Source organism: Seriola dumerili, unplaced genomic scaffold, assembly GCF_002260705.1.
Source record: "Seriola dumerili isolate Sdu_G_001 unplaced genomic scaffold, Sdu_1.0 BDQW01000138.1, whole genome shotgun sequence".
In the NCBI taxonomy this organism is placed as follows: domain Eukaryota; kingdom Metazoa; phylum Chordata; class Actinopteri; order Carangiformes; family Carangidae; genus Seriola; species Seriola dumerili.
In genome coordinates, this window is record NW_019174393.1 from 1,183,697 (window position 1) to 1,204,637 (window position 20,941).

General features: G+C 41.9%; 1 protein-coding gene across 6 annotated transcripts in view; it reads right to left on the reverse strand.

Annotated features, from left to right (window-relative positions):
• sfmbt2 (Scm like with four mbt domains 2) overlaps positions 1–20,941 on the reverse strand; it is a 47,250-nt gene that overhangs the window by 24,132 nt on the left and 2,177 nt on the right. For 2 of the 6 annotated variants that reach the window (XM_022749135.1, XM_022749136.1), the window contains exons 2-5: positions 16,480–16,654; positions 14,070–14,164; positions 8,371–8,611; positions 4,456–4,476 (exon numbers count right to left, since the gene is read on the reverse strand). In XM_022749135.1, the coding sequence (XP_022604856.1) occupies positions 4,456–4,476; positions 8,371–8,611; positions 14,070–14,164; positions 16,480–16,570 (448 nt within the window). In that variant the 5' untranslated portion in view covers positions 16,571–16,654. Of the gene's footprint in view, positions 1–4,455; positions 4,477–8,370; positions 8,612–14,069; positions 14,165–16,479; positions 16,655–16,778; positions 16,837–17,129; positions 17,200–18,600; positions 18,668–20,941 lie in introns of those variants that run through there. The other 4 variants (XM_022749137.1, XM_022749138.1, XM_022749139.1 and 1 more) reach the window with 4 other exon arrangements.

The following is a 20,941-nucleotide window of genomic DNA, read 5'->3' on the forward strand; positions in this document are numbered from 1 at the left end:
TTCCTAATTTTACTTTTCCCTTGAAGTGAAGTTTTATTTCTCTGTACTCGTTTTTATTCCCTGATTGTTTTACTTCTATTTGAAATCTACTGCCTTTGTTAAGAATTTAGATTTTGAAAAGAGGCTCTATAATTGAAGATTATTATTATTATTATTATTATTAGCTTGTTTTATGTGCTTGTGTTTTCTTCAGTTGCAGTGCACTGAGCTCTCAGGGCCACCGTACGTAAAGCCCCTCTCTGCACGCTGCCCACTCATTCATTACAACAGCACGTCTGTGAGCTTGTTGCAGCAGAACCAGCTTCCACAGAAACCTGACTCTGGCTCAACGTCTGCTGCAACACCATGTGGCAACGAACAACTGTGTGTAAGGCAAACACACACGTACAAGAATAATGCACATCATGAAAAATATTAAGAGGTTTTGACTGTCGGTTTATGTCTCAAATGTGACTTTAATTATCATTTTTCTCTTTTTGAAGGTGGCAGTTATTGTTGTAGGATTACTTGTAGGGTTTTTGTGCTTGTATGTGTTGGTGTTGTGTTGTTACTGTTGAGTAATATTTATATCTCTGCTTCTTTCTACCTTCACTATGTTCCTACTGTTTTTTGGGACAACAGTGGAAAAGTTTATCTTAAATCCTTAAATCTTAAACTTTTTGGAAGTTTTTCACTTTCAATGCAAATTATTATCTTAAATGGTCGCGATGCTCAAACTGAATCAAATCAAACGATTAGTATTGTTAGTGCACACTGCAGGACTGAGCTAATCTGCTGTTTACCTGCAGAAGTACATGTCTTGCTGCTGCGGACATTTACACTTGGACTGTTGCAAGAGCTGCGATTGGTCAGTACAGGTTTGAAAGTTCAGGGGAGATTACTGATCAAGTAAATTGAGGAAACGCTCAGATTTAGAGGCAGTGACTGCGTGAAAAGTCAAAATTAAACCTGTTTGTTGTCTCTTTATACCACAAAGTAAATCAGAGAATGTAAACAGCTTAGAGTTGAAACCATTAGTCAATTAATCGTTTAGTCGATCGACAGAAAAACTATTTTGAAAAATGCCAAACATTTCCTTATTTTGGCCTTAAGGACACTGTCAATAGGTATTTTATTGACCAAATGATTAATTGAATACTCAAGAAATTATTCTTAAAACACATTTGTACATTTTCTTTGCCGCCGAACGTGGTTTCTTGCCATTGTGTTTACAAGACAAGAGGTTATAATACGCCCTCCGAGCAGCGCCGTGTCTTCAGGGCAGATTGGGAGCTACAGTGACTCGGTATCGGAAAGTGATGAGACAGGCTAGCTGGTTAGCGTGCTAACTAAAGCAGATAGAGACAAGATTTAACGTTGGCATTGGTTTCCAGCTCTTGGTGAGTAAAGGAATAACTTGCAATGTTTCTTCTAGACTAGTAAGTAAACAGCTGCTAATGCTAACGCTAGCTATGTAGCAATAGCAAACCTTACATATACCTCCTTATAAGCAAAGTACGGCCTAATAATGCACCAAATCAAAGGTAAAATATGACCTTTACACTGGAGCTAGAGGCATAGATCCACTTTTCCACATCAGCTGATAAAAGCAGTGTGTCTGGGTTCAGGGGTCGCAAGGGTCACACCCAAACTAAAGCAATGTCAGTCTGATTACAGCGAAACACCACAGCACACCACACTACACACACACACACACACAGAGCAGAAGAAGAAGACAGGTCTATCTGAGCGCGTCATCTCCAGCAGGCACGGTGAATTCATTATGCAAATGAAATCTGTTCGACGAGCAGCTACCTTACCCACATGACCAAACTTGTGATGTAGCCTCAAAAAGATAAAAATATATAAATAACCTCTTTACATGAGCGGCTGAATGTATCACACACACATACACACACACGAGATACCAAGGGAATCCACAGCAGCTCGAATCCGTCTGAACGAGCTTCACGTGCACTAAAAACACCATAAATATGCAAAGTAGGTTGAATTACACGTCACTGTCTGGATCTGTAACCGCTGTTAATTTAACTTTCTGACTTACCTGCCAGAGGATTAGAGAGAAAAAGATTTATTTTCCGAGATCTGCCTTCGCTCGTCAAAACTTAATTTACATTTCTCATGCACCTTCCTGCTTAAAATCTTCGTAATAAAAACACACAAAAACACGAGGTTACCATGTTTAAATTAAGAGTTATTCTCAGCTAATAATCCAAAAGCAGGAGGGGGCATGGAGTCATTACAGGCGAGGTGGAAAAATCAACGCTTTAGCCTGTAAAAATGACTTTTTAAATGTCGAAAAATGAGCAAATTACACAACAGAAGTGCTCGCAATGCTGCAAACGGAGACGCTGATTAACTCGGGCGCTGATTTGATGAGCACAAGCACTTTGCCGAACGCATCACTTAGCAGGGGAGCATCTGAAGTGGAGTGTGTGTGTTTGTAAGGGTGTGTGTGTGTTTGTAAGGGTGTGTGTGTGTGTGTGTGGGCTGAGTTCTAGGAGCGAGTGAGCAAGTTTGACAAGGCGTTTAGGTGTGTTCGTTATATGTGGTTTAGTCCAATTGAAACACTTTAAAACAAATCTGTGTTCTGGTTTCGCACCTTCTCACAAAAGCGAGCAAATTCTGAAAACGGACTGCGGAGTGAGCAGGGAACCAATCAAAAGCCTGCTGTGTACAGTCATTGTGAAAGTCTTACATCTCTTCTTAAAGCTCAGTCTGGTGTGAAGGGTTTATCTTTTTTAAAACTTTTTATTTGACGCTTTTATTCTGAAACAACACTTTCAAAGTGTTTTAAATGTGTTAAATATAAAGTTTGTATTATGTTATAATTCATTTAAGTGATTGACTGGTTGCAGCTTGTGAGATGGTTTTTCTTTTTTGTGTGTTTCACAGCCTGAGCTTTTCCTTAACTGGTTCACCCACATTGTGAAAAATAAAAAACATCTGATGTTATCCAACCGTGAAGACAGTTTTGGTTTTATTTGCCCTGATATCTGAATGAAATTTTTGTGCTGCACACAGCTTTGAAAAACAACTTAAAAAAAAAAAGAGATAAACAGGAACAAACAGAAACAGTTTCCCTGTTACTTCATTAAAGCTGAAGCAACACAGTGATATCAGCAGGATTCACGGGGATGATATGGCGGCGCTCACATTCGTATTCATAAGTGACATATGTGTAAACTGCCCGGCTTCAACTCAAATGTGAGTCGCACACGAACAAGAATCAACAACAATAACGTCGTTTGTGACAGAGCTGCACAAGCGAGCGCGTCCCGAGAGGTCAGCAGACCATACAGATGATAAGGTCGTGTCCCATTCGCCCAGATTTGGTTTGTTCACACTTCAGTTTGGGTCACTTCAGCATTTAATGTGAGTTTTATCTGCGTGGGTCGAAAAGGGCGAACTGAGCCTGTCTCTTTAGCTACACACATCCACAACTTTAAATATCCTCAAACTGCTGGTTTCCAAGGTCAAAGATCGACCTTGAATCTTAACTTTAAGCTAACATGCAAGATTAGCTCTTTAAATACAAACAAGTTAAACATCTCAGCTTTAGCCGCTGAGGAGGAGGATTGTGGGAAACTATCACAAGGTTTGGAGCTGCTACTAACTGAACTACAAAACAAATACAACACTGCTACAACCAGGAGTCCTGAGACGTCCTCTGAAAAATATGTTATGGCTGTCGGGAAAACACGCTGGTCTCATCGGTATGTCTTTTTTTTCTTTTAAATATGATTTTCAGTCATATGACAAACCCAAACACACACACACACACACACACACACACACACCCAAACATGAAAGAGGACAAACAATACACGCAGAGCAAACTACCCTACACATCATTAACATGTAATTGTGACTCTTTTGTAAGTTACACAATTAACTGATTATAAAAAGAAACATGTGTTTATGACAGTTTAGCCACTAAAGAAGTGATAACAGAAACTTCTCAGACACTTTTGCGACACATATTGATCTTATCTGCTCAAACACATTTCACATCCAGCCCGTCTTAAACTCCTGGACCAGTGACCTTCTCTTCCCCCGACACACACGCCTGTTTATCAAAGCGTCACATTTCTGACCGAGCTGCTGCATTTTGCACTAGTTATCATACGAGCACAGCTTGGTCTTAGCAGGCAAAGGCAGCAGCGCGTGCGTGTGTGTGTGTGTGTGTGTGTGTGTGTGTGTGTGTTATCGCTCTGCTAAGACACTCAGCTAGAGAGGAGTCACATGCAAGAAAGATGCAAGGCATGACAACTGAGCTGTGAGGTCACTTCCTGTAGAGAGATGAAAAGAGGAAGAGGAAGAAGAGGAGGAGGAGGAGGAGGAGGAGGAAGCACACTGTACATGCGGCCTAACGTTGACACAGTGTTGATTCGATGTTAGCCACTAGTGAGCCGGGCAGGCGAGTTAGTCAGAGGCGCTGTTAGCGCTGCTTACCTTTTCTTAGGTAAACGTTATCTGAGAAACAAAAACACAAACAAAAAGGAAACAAATAAAACAGGTAACTGTAACACAGGTGTGAGCACTCAAAAACACACACACGCACACACACACACACATAACGCTGCTCTCATATTCCAGATGACTAAGCAACACACACACACACACACACACACACACACACACACACTCACACACAAATATGCATAAAATGATGCAAAGCCTTGAAATGAAGCAACAATTTTTATTTTTTTTTGTGGCCATATTAATAAACTGACAGTATGTTGCAGCAGCCTCTGTGGGGAATATAGAGCCGCCTTCATTACATGATTTATGCTTCGGTTTGCATCATTAAACACGCAGCACTGTCAGCTGTCCATTATTATTATGGAGAGGAAAAGAGGGGAAACAGCGAAGGGAAGAGCTTCCTGAGGGACACAGGAGGAGATGGTTAATAGAGGTGGACATTAGTGGACAGAAACAGCTCATTTTTACAGATTTCTTTTCTTTAACTTCGGCTGAAATCCCTTTTCTCAACTGATATTATGAAAATTGGTGATATATTGACATATATATAAATGTACGTGAGTAAAAAAATACAATATCTTTTACTTTTTTTGGGGGTTTTTTATTTCAGTAAACGGGTGTTTTGACTTTTCTGTCTCTCTCTACTGTCGCCATCAAATAAAAAAGAAGAAATGCAGATGTTGGAGTTGTTGGGATGATTTCAATCTAATCTACCTTCCCTCTTACTTCAATCTACTGAGCGGGTTTCGACTTGTTTGGCACACCTACAGAACGGCTGGAGGATCACGTCGTCGTCCAGTCGACTCTTACAAGGTGCGTATCATAATACACGCCAACAACTTCCTTCACCAGATGTGTTTTGGACGAGCCGTAAATGCTGCCTCACCTGCAGAGAGGCGAACGAGCTCAGGTGTGATTTGGAGACGTTCACACGGCTGTTTTTCTTTTATATATTTACATGGTTTTTCTGTCTTTTTCCATTTCAAACCCGCCTCTGTGAATCTGTGAATGTTTCTTCAGATGAAAACGTCGTCGTTACTTTATATGAGTGTTAATTTTAAGAGAGATTTTCACCTTACGGCAACAATTTCATCACTTGCTGTGCACAAACTGAGAGGATGGAGAGTTTAAACACAAAGTGAAGCCTCATCACTCATCTCTGCTGAGCGTAAACACATTTAAAAACACCACCGCTCAACAAATTAATACTTTTCTGACAAAATCCTGACAATCTGAACTCTTTAACGGATGTGATTTGACATATTTCAATTCTCCAGTGTGAAGCTAAAACAATTAGTCAGTTAATTGACAGAAAACTAATTGGAAAAATCTTTTTTTAGCAAAAAAAAATTTCCAGCTTTTCCCTTCCTCTTCTCCGACTGTAAACTGAATATATTCACGTTTTTTTTGGACAATTAATCAAACAAAACACGTCAAATTGTGATGGGCATTTAAAAAAAATAAATAAAAATCATCCAACAGATTGATTGATGGTAAAAGTAAATCACTCCCTGCTGTCATGTCGTGCTTGGTGACTTGAAATACAAAAATAAATAAATAAATAAATAAATAAATGAAGGCGACTCCACTGCTGAATGAACGTGTCGTTTCCCTGTTTGATAGATAATCCACGGAGACGTGAAAACAGACGTTTATGAATCACCTGCTGCTACAAAAGGGAAAAATGAGTGAGTTGGTGAAGGGGACATATGGAGGCCGGCGTGAGGGCGAGGACGACCGAGTCAGGTGGAAAACATATCCAGGTCGTCTCACCGTCTCCACAACAACAGAGACGCGGGCTATCCATCAGCGGGGGAAAGTGTCGAGTAAAACAAATGGTCTGAACGAGGCTGGAGAAGGTGAGTCATCTATCTAGTGGGGGGGGGGGGGGGGGTGGACGGAGGGGTGGGGGGTGAGTTGGAAATATCACTGTGAGTGAAAAGCTTTGGCAAAAAGTTGTGATATTGTGAAAGGGACAGCAAGAGGAAAAAGGAGATGTTAAAGGTGACGCTTTATTTTGGTGAGGAGTGAGAGGTCCCTCTTTAGAGGGGGGTGGGGAGAGGAGAAGACCCGTCTCTGGCTGTGACCTGGCTGGCAGGTGGAATGACGCTGAGCGAATGTGATGGCGAAGGGCGTGATGTGTCGGTTAGAAAACTGGCAGCGACAGTCAAAGCACTTCAAGGAAAACCTGTCTTTCCGCTCAGTTTATTTAAAGCATTCTTTGTGAGGTGAAGATGGGAGGTGTTCACATGTTTGTGTGTGTGTGTGTGTGTGTGTGTGTGTGTGTGTGTGTGTGTGTGTGTGTGTGCGCGTGCGTTACGGTTAGCTGACCTTTGGTGCGACTACCTAAAAACCCTTAAGTGACTCAGTGTCGTGCCGCAGATTTTCAATCGGATTCCTTCAGGATGGAAAAGATTTTTTGAAAAACCAACTATACGGTCACACCATGTTACGAGCGCATCATCATCAGTGCAAGAAAAAATAAAGTTAAGACTGTTTTTTTTAAGCTACAATAATAACCGCGTGGTGCATATAATAAAGACACAAAACACCCAATTAAAAAGGCAGAAAATCCCCCCAAAAAATACTGGAAAAAAAAATATTTTGCGCAGATTTTCTTCACATCTAAAAGACACTTTTCACCCCTGTTTACAGTAAACAAGTTAATGATCCAACAGGCACGGCTCAGGAAACTGTCTTTTGCTTTTGTTTCTGTTGCCACAAAATGCAAATTGAGCAGTAAATTATCTGACTGAGTCTCTCAGACTCAGTCAGATAATAATTCAGTATTTTTTAAAAAGGTCACATTTTGTATAAAGAAAACCAAAAGAGTCCACCTGCAGTATTTTAAGGAAAATTTACCATTTTCACTTGAGGCTTGTTCTCCTAAATTTTAGCTTTTAATTTTGATTTGACCAGAGGTGAAAACAAAAGACAACGCGCACAAATGTATTTGTACCTGGCAAAGGTCAAAGTGACTGCGGATGATTAAAAACAGGTGAAAATGTGAACATATACATTAATTTTCACTTCTAATATATTATGTACAGTCACTGGTTTACATAGTATGTTTAACCTGAGGGACTGTTTGCATTTGTTAAGTTGAATAATAGATATAATGGATAAAACTACAAAAATAAGATGTGAAAAGTTGTGAAAAAATGTTTTTTTAAAGGTCCATCCAGTGTAAAGGTCTCTGTCCATGTGTTGTTTGATTATTGATCAGGTCAAGGTTCTATATTAATACTGTGAAAGTATCAAAGCCTCAGTCCACAGAGAAATTCAGAAACTGAGCTTTAAAACCAGCCGTCAGGACTTCCTGTAACTTTGTGATGTCACAACAAAGCAGTCACCGCCCTCAGCCATGCCCCAAGCCCCGCCCACCTGGACCCACCATCCAAACCTTGCAGGATTTGGTTTCTCTGAGTGTTTTACCTGAAATCTGCTTTATTTTTATTGTATCACTCAGAAAACAGTCAGCCAATCAGAAGAGAGGCTCAGAGCCTCCTCTCTTCTGATTGGCTCACAGACCTGTTGTTACTAGAGCTGCAGAGAGAAGCCTGAGAGAGGAGATGTAAAACTACACTGAGATGGTTTTTAGTTCTTAAAATCACAAATATATCTTCTTATGGATCAACCCTTCAGGAGCTTTAAGATCCAATTATCACCTTGAATTTTGTTGTTGTCTTGCAAACAATAAATATAAAACCTGATAAATTTCCAGAACATAACGAGCCTTTCATTTAAGTATAATAAAGCTCTGTATCCTCAATTGATTTTGCAGCAAAAAGTTGTGCTAACTTATTAACTGCATGAGGAACCTCCTTCCTATCAGGGATTTCATGTGGCGGCCTGATGCTTCAGATACATGTGTTTTCCTCCTACCTTCAGGGGGCATGAGGGCCTTGTCGTTCTGGGCGCACCAGCCCACCGGGTGCAGCTCGGCCGTCATGACGTCGCACCAGAAGTCGGCCTTGCGGTCCTCGCCATAGCCGCTGAAGCGCAGCAGCAGCAGCTGGCCGCACGTGGTGATGATGGTGGCCACCCAGTACGTGTCCGGGCTGCTCTTATTGGCCACTTCCAGCTTCATACCGGGCTGGAAGCTGCTCTGCAGGCTGATCTCCACCTGGGAGGAGACGGATTGTTAAAGGAAAGGTTGGCGCTACATCGTTGCTTCAGATGTGGAACTAAAAAGGTAATAATCCATCAAAACGTTTGTCACCATTCGCCTTCATATTGATGCTTTTGGTGCTTTCTGATCAGATTTACACAATAGGAAACAGATGTAAGGTATAAAAAGGGAACTCCACTAATTTTACACATAAAGGTCAGTTTATGGGAAGTAATACGCAGCCTGTGGAAGCAGATGTCATCACGGTTAACTTGTTTTAACAGACAGTCGGAGTTACTAGCTGTAACGCAGGATCATGTGTTTTTGGAGCTTGACTCACATTTGAGGCTAAAAGTCGAGATATTTTTGCCTCTGCTGCTTCGTTTTTGCTTTTTCATTTTCAAAATCTCTCCCTATAAATTCCACTAAACTACAACGGTCAAATAATCTTGGAACTAGAATCACCGCCTCGTGGCTGTTCCCTCCGCCGACCCGCCAAGTTGTGGTAAATAAGGTCACAATGTCTCCTTCCTGAGTTAAAGCATTGACTAATAACCAGCGGGGCTTTTGCAGAAAATTATGATGTCACAGTGAAGTTGACCTTTGACCTTTTTGGAAATAAAATGCCATCACTTCATTTTATCCTTATAGACACTTAAGTCAAATTGTGTCATAATTAAGTAAGTGTGAGAATTTGTGAGTTATGGCCAAAAAACGTGTTTTGTGAGGTCACAGTGACTTTTGACCTTTAACGTTTGACCACCAAAGTCTATTCAGTTCATCTTTGAGTCTAAGTGAATGTTCGTGCCAAAATTGAAGAAGTTCCCTGAAGGCGTCATCAAGATATCTCCTCCGGATGCATGAAAATAGATCCTTTAAACTGCAATTCTACAAAGACACTGAATTGCTGTTTTCCACTGTTTTATATGTGACTGTAAACTGAATCTTTTTTTTTTTGTTTGTTTTTCGGACCGTTTTCTTGAGCAAAACAAGCATTTCAGAGACGTCCGTGTGTGGGAATTTTATAGGCTGAACAGTCGATAAACTGAAACGATAAACCAATAAAGAAAATAATTGTGAGATTCAGCCACAACCACACGATTTTAAATCAGAGGAGAACTTTACCTGAGACAGTTTTTAATTCGACTGCAGGCAGCGGTGCTATGAACCGCAGGTGAGAGTTTAATAATCACCGAGCAGAATTAACGAAGACTTTTTTTTTTTTTTTGTCCCCCAAGAGCTGACTGGAACCGGTCCCAGACAACAGCCTTTCAGTTTCTCCTCGCACTGATTTATCGCTTTCCCTCCGCGAGACACTGAATGCAGCACAGCACATAATGCATTTCCACCATAGCCACAGGCTGCCATACAATTCTCGAGAACCCTACGAGCCCGACAGGATGTTCACATTCTACACTCAACACAGACGCACACACTCTCTCGAGTGAATGGAAAAAGCCAAGATCTTAGAAATAAACACAATACAAATGGCCCCGTGACTTCCTGCTGCAACAATGCAAACGTGCTGTATCACTCCGGCTGGCTTATGTAAGAGAGCTACGGGCAGCCTCGGCAGCAAACACTGACTGTGTGTGTAGTGTGTGTAGTGTGTGTAGTGTGTGTGTGTGTGTGTGTGTGTGTGCAGGCCCAAGAGAAATCACTGTTTCAATTTGTCCAGGCACAGAGAGAGAGAGAGAGAGCGAGAGAGAGTGAGAGAGAGTGAGAGAGAGACGAAGGGCTGCACTTTACTGAATCACATTTTTCTGGGGAATTCATGGTCTGTTTCCCAGTGACTCAATCCACTTACCAACAAGGCAATTTAGCTTCCCAGGAGACCTGAGCCGCTCAAATCACCACAGTTTGTCCGACGCCGGGGCCTCGCTCACTAAAAACCAACAGATTCAAATCTCAACCCTTATTACGCTCATCGCTCCGCGTGACGTAAAACACTGAAACACTGACACACTTCTTTAAAATTTTCTTCTTTAGTTATTTAAACCACGGAGCAGACAGACAGGTCGCCGGGCGCCGCCGAGCCTCACCGGGACGGACAGCTGCGCCGTCGGGTCAAAGACGGAGAGTCAGCTGAGGTGGATAAAGACCTCGCATCCAGGATCAACCGCGCTCGTCCCATCTGGCCCTCTCCTGTGATGTAACATGGTAATGGAGGCAAAGCCTGGTAATTGTTTGGTAACGGGATGAGTTGTTTTTCGGAGGAGGATTGAAACTAAAATGACATCAGAGGAGTCTGAGTGTTTTTTAATGAAGTGCTGCGGCTTCACATCGTAACAGGCCAATTAATAGAAACCGGATCAATAATCAGTTACCCAAGACAAATCAAATCAAATCAAATCATGAAGAAATAACAGAAAAAAAATCAAAAAAAATCAAAGACAAAGTAGATTCTGTATTACACCAATCAATCAATCAATCAATCCATCTGTCAATCAAACTGTATCCGCACAGCAGCTCCCACACAGGTCTGTGCACTTCAAAGACCTTCACAGGCGTCGAGACGAGCCAATGATGCGCGTCGAAAATATAAAAAACAAAACATTACTGGAGCTCATGCACACGGAGAAAGAGAAAAGTGAATGACTTAAATGCACAGAGGTACGGGACGTCCCCGCCCCTGAGCTCAGCTTCCAAATCAATACTTTATCTGATAGTTAATATATTCATTTTCTTAGTCTCAATATGTTTTTCTATAAAATAGAAAATAACAAAAAACTAATCAATAACATCAATTATCACGCCACATACATCCACACACAGCATCATTTTGTATTTTAGTATCTTCTGGGATTTTTTAAATCTTTAGTAGAATCTGAAATGGAGCACAGTGGATTAAACCAGTTTGTAATAACTGGCCTGCTGCAGGTCAGAGAGGTTTAAGAGGCTTGAAAGAGAGTTAGTAAAAATAAATAAATAAATAAATAAAGTAAAGTAATAAAGCTGGAGGACAAAACTGAAAACACTGGATCCCACAAACTTCCAGAGAGGACGCTAGCCTTTCATTAAAACCCTCCTCTGTTTGGTAACTCAAGTGATGTCACCCGAGTCATTTCCTCAAGACATGACGTGAAGCTCCACCGGAGACAGAGAAGTCGTCATTCACCTGGTGAGCAGTCAGCATCTTACGTCTAGTGGCACTTTGAGGGAAAAATGATGGAGTATCATACAACATAAATAAACGAGGGAAATATCTAAAGAAGACAGAATGTGACCGTGTTACAGTTGCTGCCCCTGATCCTCAAAACAACAACGGACACAGAGTCAAAATAACATCTGGCCACTTATATATTCAAGTAACTTCAGCTTTGCCTCGGGAAGTTAATTCATCATGATTTTGGCACAGCGGCCGTTCTGCTGAGCTCAGCATTCAGATGACGAACAACAACATTTAGAAGAAAGGGAAACAAAAAAAAACAAACAATTAGCTGATTCAGTATTATTTTTGGAAAATCCCCTTAATTCAGTTACTCAGAACACACACGTGTTGATAACATACAGCAGCTCTTCAGTTGAGCCCAGATCAGATACTGAAGAGAAAAAAACAAGTAAAAACTAAAAGGAAGTATAGATGTCGATTTCCTTCTTATAGATGTTGATTAAGCAGGTGAGTTTTAACTCGTTGATGGCGACACGCGGCTCAGCGGAGCCGGACCGTGATCATCAGTCTGAACTAACTCTGCTTCACTTTGGTATCAGACAGTTTCAACCCGGTGAATCAGAGCGGAGCGCAGATGGCCTGCAGAGTTGTTGCCAAAGGGGGGGGGGGGAGAAGAAAAAAGTACCTCACCCTTTCACGCCACCTCCCCACTCTGCATTAAAGTTTTACATGCAACAGTCTCAGCTCTGATCGAGTGGATACGCTCATCAATACATTCCAAACAAGTTTTAAGTTGTGCGTTAGTTCTTTTCTATCTGATGATTCAGTTTTCTAGAGAATTTAAGCGGCTTCCTGACTCAGATATCAGAGATAAAGATCAGCGGGGGCTGGTTGAACAAAACACCTTTAGTATGAGAACTTGAGGTTTAATTTCTCCTTAGCTGAGCGAGTTACTTGAGGGAGTTGCACAGAATCTCTTAAAAGGTTTTCCTTAATTTTAAACAAAGGGAAAAAGGTGGTAAAATTCTACCGTTTCCACGGAGACCGTTGCTTTGCTGCCGTCAGCACTTGTGATACCTGTTGCCATTTTCTTTATTCATACAAGATAAAGTCAGAGGTACCTTTAGTTTTTCTCTCCTTACTTTGGTCGCTAAGGTCTTTTGTGCAACAGCAGGAGGATGAGATAGCTGCTTCAACAAGTGCTAATGGCAGCTAATCAGCGGTCTCCATGGAAACAGTAGAATTTTAAAATTGTAAAATCTCTTTTACTGCTGTAAATAACTTAACTTTTTTTCTTAACTAACAAAACACCCTTAAGTAACTCCCTTAGCCGAGGAGAAATTAAACTAAGTGTTAAACTTAAACTCCCCCCCCTGTACTTAACCAAACACACACACTGTTAGTTTATTCTGACCCAGATCCACACACACACACACACACTGCCCTGCTGCCCCAAATACTCGCTAGACCACCAAATGTGGATTAATCCGCCGTTGAAAATAGTCCCCTGCGAACACACCATTTCCTCCTGTTTCAGTCACGTTTCCTGAAAAGCTACAGGGCCCAGCTGACTTAGGAAATCACTGCAACCCTTTTAAAAAGTGAAAGTACACATTTGTAACCTAGTTAGTTTGACTTATTATTCTTTCAGAAATTCTCTTTGTGTCTGCGGCAACTGTTAGATGAATACAACCACAACAGAGAAGACAGGCATTCAACAACAACGTGCTCCACAGCAACATCGCCAACACTCGGGGATTAAGTACAATAAATGCAAAAGACACACCTCTCATAGTTACGAGATCGGTTTAACCGAGCTCTACTTGAAGGATTAAAGGATCAGTCAGTGAAAAATACCAAGCAATAAAGCCAAAACTTAGAATATTGTCCACAAATGAACAATAAAAAGGAACCATTGGATGCCTGCCTACTGTGATATATCTAAGCCACGCCCACTTGAGAGCAAGGAAACAGAAAAAGACAGAGGATGATGAGGAATGCTGAAATTAAAAACCATGATCATTTCATCCGACTCTGGAATTTCTGTCTCTAAATATTTTAAAACGACCTTGCCCTGTTTTTGTTTTCATTGTGTTGCTTTGCTTTTGTGCTGCAGTAATTACCCACAAAAAGTGTTTACAGAAGCCCGCAGAGGTTGTCAAACGACTTTTGCGTCACGACGGGGAACAAAGCCAACGGGAGCGCTCCATTGAGCAGCATCATCACCGTGATGCCGAGGCCTGGCTCGCTCCAATGTGTCGTTAAAGGATTTCTGCATATGGTACTTAAACCGAGAGGCTGTATTTAAAGGATCACCGTGGCGATGGGATTGTAAGGCGAAGATGATACGCGGTCACTCACGTGTTTGAAGGTGGTGTGAGGGGCGGCGTTTGCCCCCGTCTCCTCCATGTACTCCTCCCAGTTAAACTCCGCCTCCTCCTCCATGGACTCCGCATCTGGATGAACAAAATGTCCCGTCAATCAAACAGACCTTCGTTCAGGGGAGGGCACGCAGGTGGCAATTACACACACAGGCTTCATGTTTTGTAAATGTAGCCGATCTTACCAAAGCATCGTTGTGTTTCTGTGTGTGTCTGTGTGTGTGTGTGTGTGTCTCTGGAGACTCCTCAGTGTGAAGAGTGTGGGACTGAACCTGCTCTGTCTAATGAGACGGCGCGGTGGGAAGCTGATGTTTTGATTGAGTTTGTTTCTGCTCACTTCTTCTCGTGAACATACACACACACACACACACACACACACACACACACACACACACACACACACACAGACACACACACACACTTACACACATTTGGTAACAAACAGAGCTCAACTCTTATCATCCTGCCGACACATTGTGTGTCAAACATGGCACATTTTCTTCTCAGTTAATTCAAGATGTCAGATACGAACTACTCGAATGAACACCACTTGCTTCTGTGTTGAGGAAAATGTTCCTACAAACTGTCAAACTTTTTTTACGTGATCTTGCAAAGAAATTCAGAAGTTTTCCTTTTCTTGATTGTTTGATCAGAGTGCAAATAGGGACCGTTTGTAGATAATAAACAAGACTTCTTATGGTGCACATTTACCAAAATGTAAAATACAGGCTAAAAGCAGAACTATGTTACTATATACTGACTGTGTGTGACACAGTAGTTGTAAAACAGTCAGTATATTAATATCAACTTACTTTAGCAGGAAATGATAGAATCTACAAAATGTTACTTTGGCAAGGCACTCCCACTTAAACGACATCCAAATATAACGCTTCAAAGGTCCCATATAATATATAGGTCTCTGTCCATGTGCTGTGTGATTATAGATCAGCTCTAGCTTCTATATTAATACTGTGAAAGTATCAAAGCCTCAGTCCACAGAGAAATGCACACAGCCTGTATTCAGAAACTGAGCCTTAAAACCAGCCGTCAGGACTTCTGGAACTTTGTGATGTCACAACAAAGCAGTCACCAAGCCCCGCCCACCTGGACCCACCATCCAAACCTTGCAGGATTTGGTTTCTCTGAGTGTTTTTACCTGAAATCTGCTGTATATATATATTTTTTTTATGAGATCACACAGACAACAGTCAGCCAATCAGAAGAGAGGCTCAGAGCCTCCTCTCTTCTGATTGGCTCACAGACCTGTTGTTACTAGAGCTCCAGAGAGAAGCCTGAGAGAGGAGATGTAAAACTACACTGAGATGGTTTTTGGTTCTTAAAGCCACAAATATATCTTCTTATGGATCAACACTTCAAAATAAAACACAGGAATAGTGTAAAATATGGAGCTTTAATAGTTTTTTCTTTTTAGATTATTTTTGGAGTTTTTTGCCTTTATTCAATCGTCACCAGTAAAGAGGCAGGAAGGAAGATCCACGGCCAGAATCGAACCATGGTCGTTGTGGTTACGTGGCATGCAGTCACCAGAGCGTTCCTAAAAGCTGCTTTCTTAATTCAGGATTGTAAACAAAGCTGTTTTACCACAATCCAGAATTTGTTTTCATTTTTTCAGCTGTGGGCATTTCCTCCATTCCCTCTGTGCAATGCATCATGGGGCATACGACACAACTTATGATCCACCGGCTTTCTTTTTGTAAAGGTAGTGCCAAAATTATATATTATTTTAATTACATTCCATCTTCACCTGAACTGAAAAAGAAAAAAAAAAAAAACACACACTGGTAGTATCTCATAGTGTTGCATCATTTGAACCATATTGATCATTGCCTGTGACACAGTGTAATTACTGAAGGTGTAGTCGCTGGGATTTACCGATCCAGAGAGGGACTCTCATAAAACCACAGCTTTTCTGGAGACTTGACACGAGCTGATGCTGAGAAATAAGACACTAACGAATCCTGATGAGCTGGGGCTCACACAGAAACCTATAGTTGAGGTGTTTCAACCTGTGTGTGTGTGTGTGTGAGAGTGTGTGTGTGTGTGTTTTTCCTCTGAAAACACAGGGACGAAAGGGACGACACTCAAGTTTTTTTTTTCCTAAAAATGCTCCATTAACATTTACAGTACCACACAGTGCTTATGCCATAAGCCTGCAAATAAAGGTAATTAACGCCAATAATAGAACAGCCTGATGCAAAACCTACAACTTCAAAATCTACAACAGACTAAACAGTCAGAGTAACACAGTGTGGAAACAGTGATTTATAGACGAATATCAAACATAGTCTTTCCAGGAGACAGAGATTCCTACGTCTACCTTATCATTCACCTGATCTTACGAGGGTAAAGATGAAGCTACAGGGCCTCACCTGTGTTCACCTCTTCTTCTTTCCCATTGGTTGAGTTGTACGTCTTGACCGTGGCGAGGGCCAATGGCTGCTCCTGATTGCGAGACTGCATCCTCCACTTCCCCGGCGAGTGTTAACTTCAGACCTGAGGCTTTCCAGTTCTTCCTCAGTGCATCCCTCTCTTTCCTCGACGCCCCTGGAGGAGGAGAAAGGTCAATTAATGACCTAATTTGTCCAAGATACTTGATGAGAAACAGTCTCCTCTTACAGTGAAACAACAGTTCATAAAGGCTTTAAAGGGTGCTCAAACAAACACCCACTTCTCAAGTTAGAATTTCCTTGGAAAAGTCATCTGGCAGACAGGAAATGATGCACTTTGCATCTCCAGTTTCTTTAGAATAAACAAAAGAAGAAGTGGGCGGTTTGCATGAGCGGCGGTGGTCACTGTGGCTGCAGAGGGCAGGAAGAAATGAATACAAACCTCCAGAAACTTTAACTCAATCAACACAAGAAGCAGCTGATCTCTCAGAGCAGAGGCCGAAGCGAATAAAACCAAAACAAACAAGTTGTAGATTTCAACACACAACACTCATTTTCAGCATCATTCAAAAAGCAGAGTGAAAAGCCTGTTCCTCTGTCTTCTGCGTTTTGCAATTTCTACCAATGCATACCGTCTGCCGGCCACGTGTATTTGCATACCACAGCAAAAAGAAAGAACGCCGTCAAGATGACCAATCAGAGTCCGACGGAGTAGAAAAACTGGAACGACACGAGCGGGAGAACGAGGCTGGTGAATTAAGCGCGATTTGAAAATGAGGGGAGAGAGAGAAACGCAGAGCTGCAGAGCGACAGCACTGTAGCTGAATACTGGCGGTAAAAGAGGAAGTGTGACAGTAAATATGTATTTGTGACACACACACACTCGAAGGACTTGTCTCCCTGTAAACAACACGATGATTTAAAAACCACCCCCATTTTCTTCTGTCTAATCTATGTGCCATCCCTCAGAATGAAGCAGCTTCCACTCGGTTCTAACTCACTTCAACATGATGGAGAAAAAAAAAACTGGTGATTATCAAACCGACCAATCAACACCTGATTGGGACTGATTGAGGTTGTTAGTCTCTACTTTCCCCAGCAACGTTTGATTTTCATGCCGCTCTGATTAATCACTGTGAGGCAAACGTGTGATGTGATCAGTCAATCAATCGCTCGCAGAGCAGAGCTCATGTGTCTCGTCTCCTAATTAATGTAGTTACAAGTTGGCGGTTCAGTCGCTCTCTCACTCTTTCTCACTTTTTCTTCTTTCCTAGATTCATCTTGTGGCCCATTCGAGGGTCCCTGAACCCCAGGTTGGGTATCACTCATCTACATCTCTTGTGTATAATATTACTTGTAAGTATTTTGAGGGTGTTTTTCTAACTTTTATTCATTAGAGATGGTAGAGATGAGAGAGGAATCAAACTGGAGACGTTGCATCAGGGCTGCAGTCGATTATTTTCATTACTGAATAACCTGCAGACCATCTCCTAGAATCATGCAAGAGTCCTTCTTCACTTGTTTTGCAAACCAACCGTCCCAAATGGGAGAAAATTCAACAACAAATCCTCACACTGATGACAACTTTCGCTTAAACAATCAATTTTTTCTGATCGATTATCCTGTCAGCTCTCATTGCAATCATGGTAAATGTTACAGGTCCAAACCACCATGTCACCAGAAGCCAGAGCACGTCAACAAACCGCACGTGCAATAAACAAAACCGAATGAAACCCAGTGTGTGTCTGAAACTGGCCGGAGTGATCAACACAACGTCAATATGTGAAAATCAGCACCTTCACAACAACAGACCTTGTTTGTCACTTGCCTTGGCGGTTGTCCTCGGCCGTGGAGTCACATCACCAGTGACTCACTCACCGACTTCCACCCACTTTCATCAACCTGGCAATTAACGCCGAGGCTCGCTGCCATCGCACAGCGATCCTCAAAAAAATAAATACATTTAAAAAAGAAAAAAAAAAGAAAATCAAGCCAAAAAACCAGATCCAGATCATCGGTCGTCACGCTCGACTTTGAAATCAATATCCAATAAAAGAGCGGGAAGTATCCTTGTTTTTGATCAGGATCATTGCTGGTATTTACCCAGGCGGGAAAAACAGAAGGAGGGAATCCAACGATCCTCTGATGAAGGTGGAATAAAGTCCTGCGTCTGAAAAAAAAAACACCCTTGAAACCCTGAGAAAATTAAAGCACACAAAACACACTGAGACGGCTCCCGCTGCCGAGTGTGTTTACAGAACTGTGAGGCTACGAGGGCTGTGACAGCCTCCACAACCACCCGAGTGTGTGTGTGTGTGTGTGTGTGTGTGTGTGTGGTGTGTGTTGTGTATGCGTTGTCACCTCTCCACCCCCAGACGTGCCCACAAGTAGCTCAGCATAACATCCATTGCGTAAAAACAACAAGCTGAGAGTAAATTTGGCGTCAGCAGTGACACACTATCGTATTAACCGTCCCACGTCCCTTTCTATCCATCCTCTCCCCACTCTCCCCCACCCCCTCTTCACAGCCTATCACTGTTTCTCAGCTACAATCTCCAGCTGCATTGACACATCACTGTTGTCAGCATGCAGCTCTCATTGAAAGTCACCAGAGTCCACTCAAACGTTACGAGGAGCAGCTCTTCAACACGGTTATTCCCCTTAAAATCCCCCTTAAGTGACTGGTTTTTTTTCCCCCCCCCTTACACTATTACACACACACACACAGATCTTGCGCATCTGCTTCTTCCAACACTAAGTGTGCTACAGCTATGAGGACCAACGTATGATTTCATCAAGCAGAAATTGATGATGAAACAATTAGAAATGTTAAGCTTCTGAAATGTGACAATTTGCTGAGTTTTTCTGTGTTAACGATAAATTTGAAGACGTCTCTTTTGGCTTTAGGAACATTATTCACTATTTTCTGATGTTTTATAAACTAAATAATTAATTGATTTATCAAAGATATAAATGAGTAGATAAATAAATAGTGATTAAAGTGGCTGCAACCCCAATATTCATGCAGTCCTGGTGGAAATTCACAACATTTTGGATTGTTCTGGCTCCACACTCCAGCACATTGGATTTTAACTTCAACAATGACCACGCTGGGTCAAGTGCTGACTCAGAGCTTTAATTTGAAGGTTTCAACAACCACATCAGATGAGCAGTGTAGGAGCTGCAGCCCTGTCATTGTCCTCCTGCGCTGTCCATAAACCGGTCTACTCAATACAGATGTGAACACCATGAAAACTTCCAAATCCAGTGCAGAGCTCCGAGCTCCGAGCCAACAAAACAGGAAATGTGTCACTGTCCAAATACTTATGGACCGCATTGGTCATTTCCCCAAAATTCACCATGACACATTTATTACATTTGCAAACTTTTTGGACGCCCTTTGGAATTTCAAAGGTCACATATTTTAGTCTTTTTTATCAAGTTCCCAGAGGTCTTAAAAGAATGTTTCACAATTCATAAACAAAGAGCTGAACCACTTCTATGTGCACACGAGCAATAAAGAGCCTTTAAAATATATTTCTGTGGGTGGATCCAGAAGGTTTACACAAAATCCACCATTCTCCTTCAAACAACTTATAATAAATCAAGGTGAGAAAATAACATTAAAGTCAACTTTAATCATCTTGTAAACTTCCTGTAAGAGCATGTTGAGTTTCTCTTCATTTGGTCCCTCACTGGTTAAACAAGTTTCATAACCCTCGGGGGCAGAAAAGCATCCACAGGCTTCTTTGTTCAAGAAGGCGGTTGTCAGTGTCGATGTGTTTGTCTCGGTCTTTATCCCTGAAACAAACCATCATTTTGGAGGATTTTTTTTTTTTTTTTTTCATTGCAATCCAGCGTTTTGCTCTTGATGAAACTCACTGGCCTTTCAGCGTCCCGGAGGAAACAGCCCAGATTGGGCACCGGGGGAGGGGGGGGGGGATTAAACTGGTCTGGGAGAGTTAATCTCAGACGCGGGACATTTGTGCCCCTGTGGTCTCAGATTGAGAGGAGGGAGGGATTTTTTTTTTTTTTTATTGATTAGCCCCTGATGGGGCGCTGGGCATCCACGTGTTGTCCTTCTGCCTTTCCCTAAACCCATCCATGCCAAAGATTTAATGGGGGATTTAGGAGATTAACTACCACTGCATGGGCTGGGGTTTTATTGCATTACTCCCTATTAGGTTCTCCTCTTTTAGACCCATCCAAGAGTTGTTTCCTCTTGGCAACAGGAGGCCTTGATGTAACAATTTGTCCTCTGTTTCCTACAGTTTTTAACATAGATGTGCGCACAATGCAGCCTGTGTCTTCCGTGCCCAATTACAACAATCTGATGCTCACTGAAATCAGCTAACTACGAAATGATGAAGGCAAACAGCAACTGCCCCTGATGGACCACAGAAAAACAGAAGAGGAAAACAGTGCAGCAGCCAAGAGAGAGAAG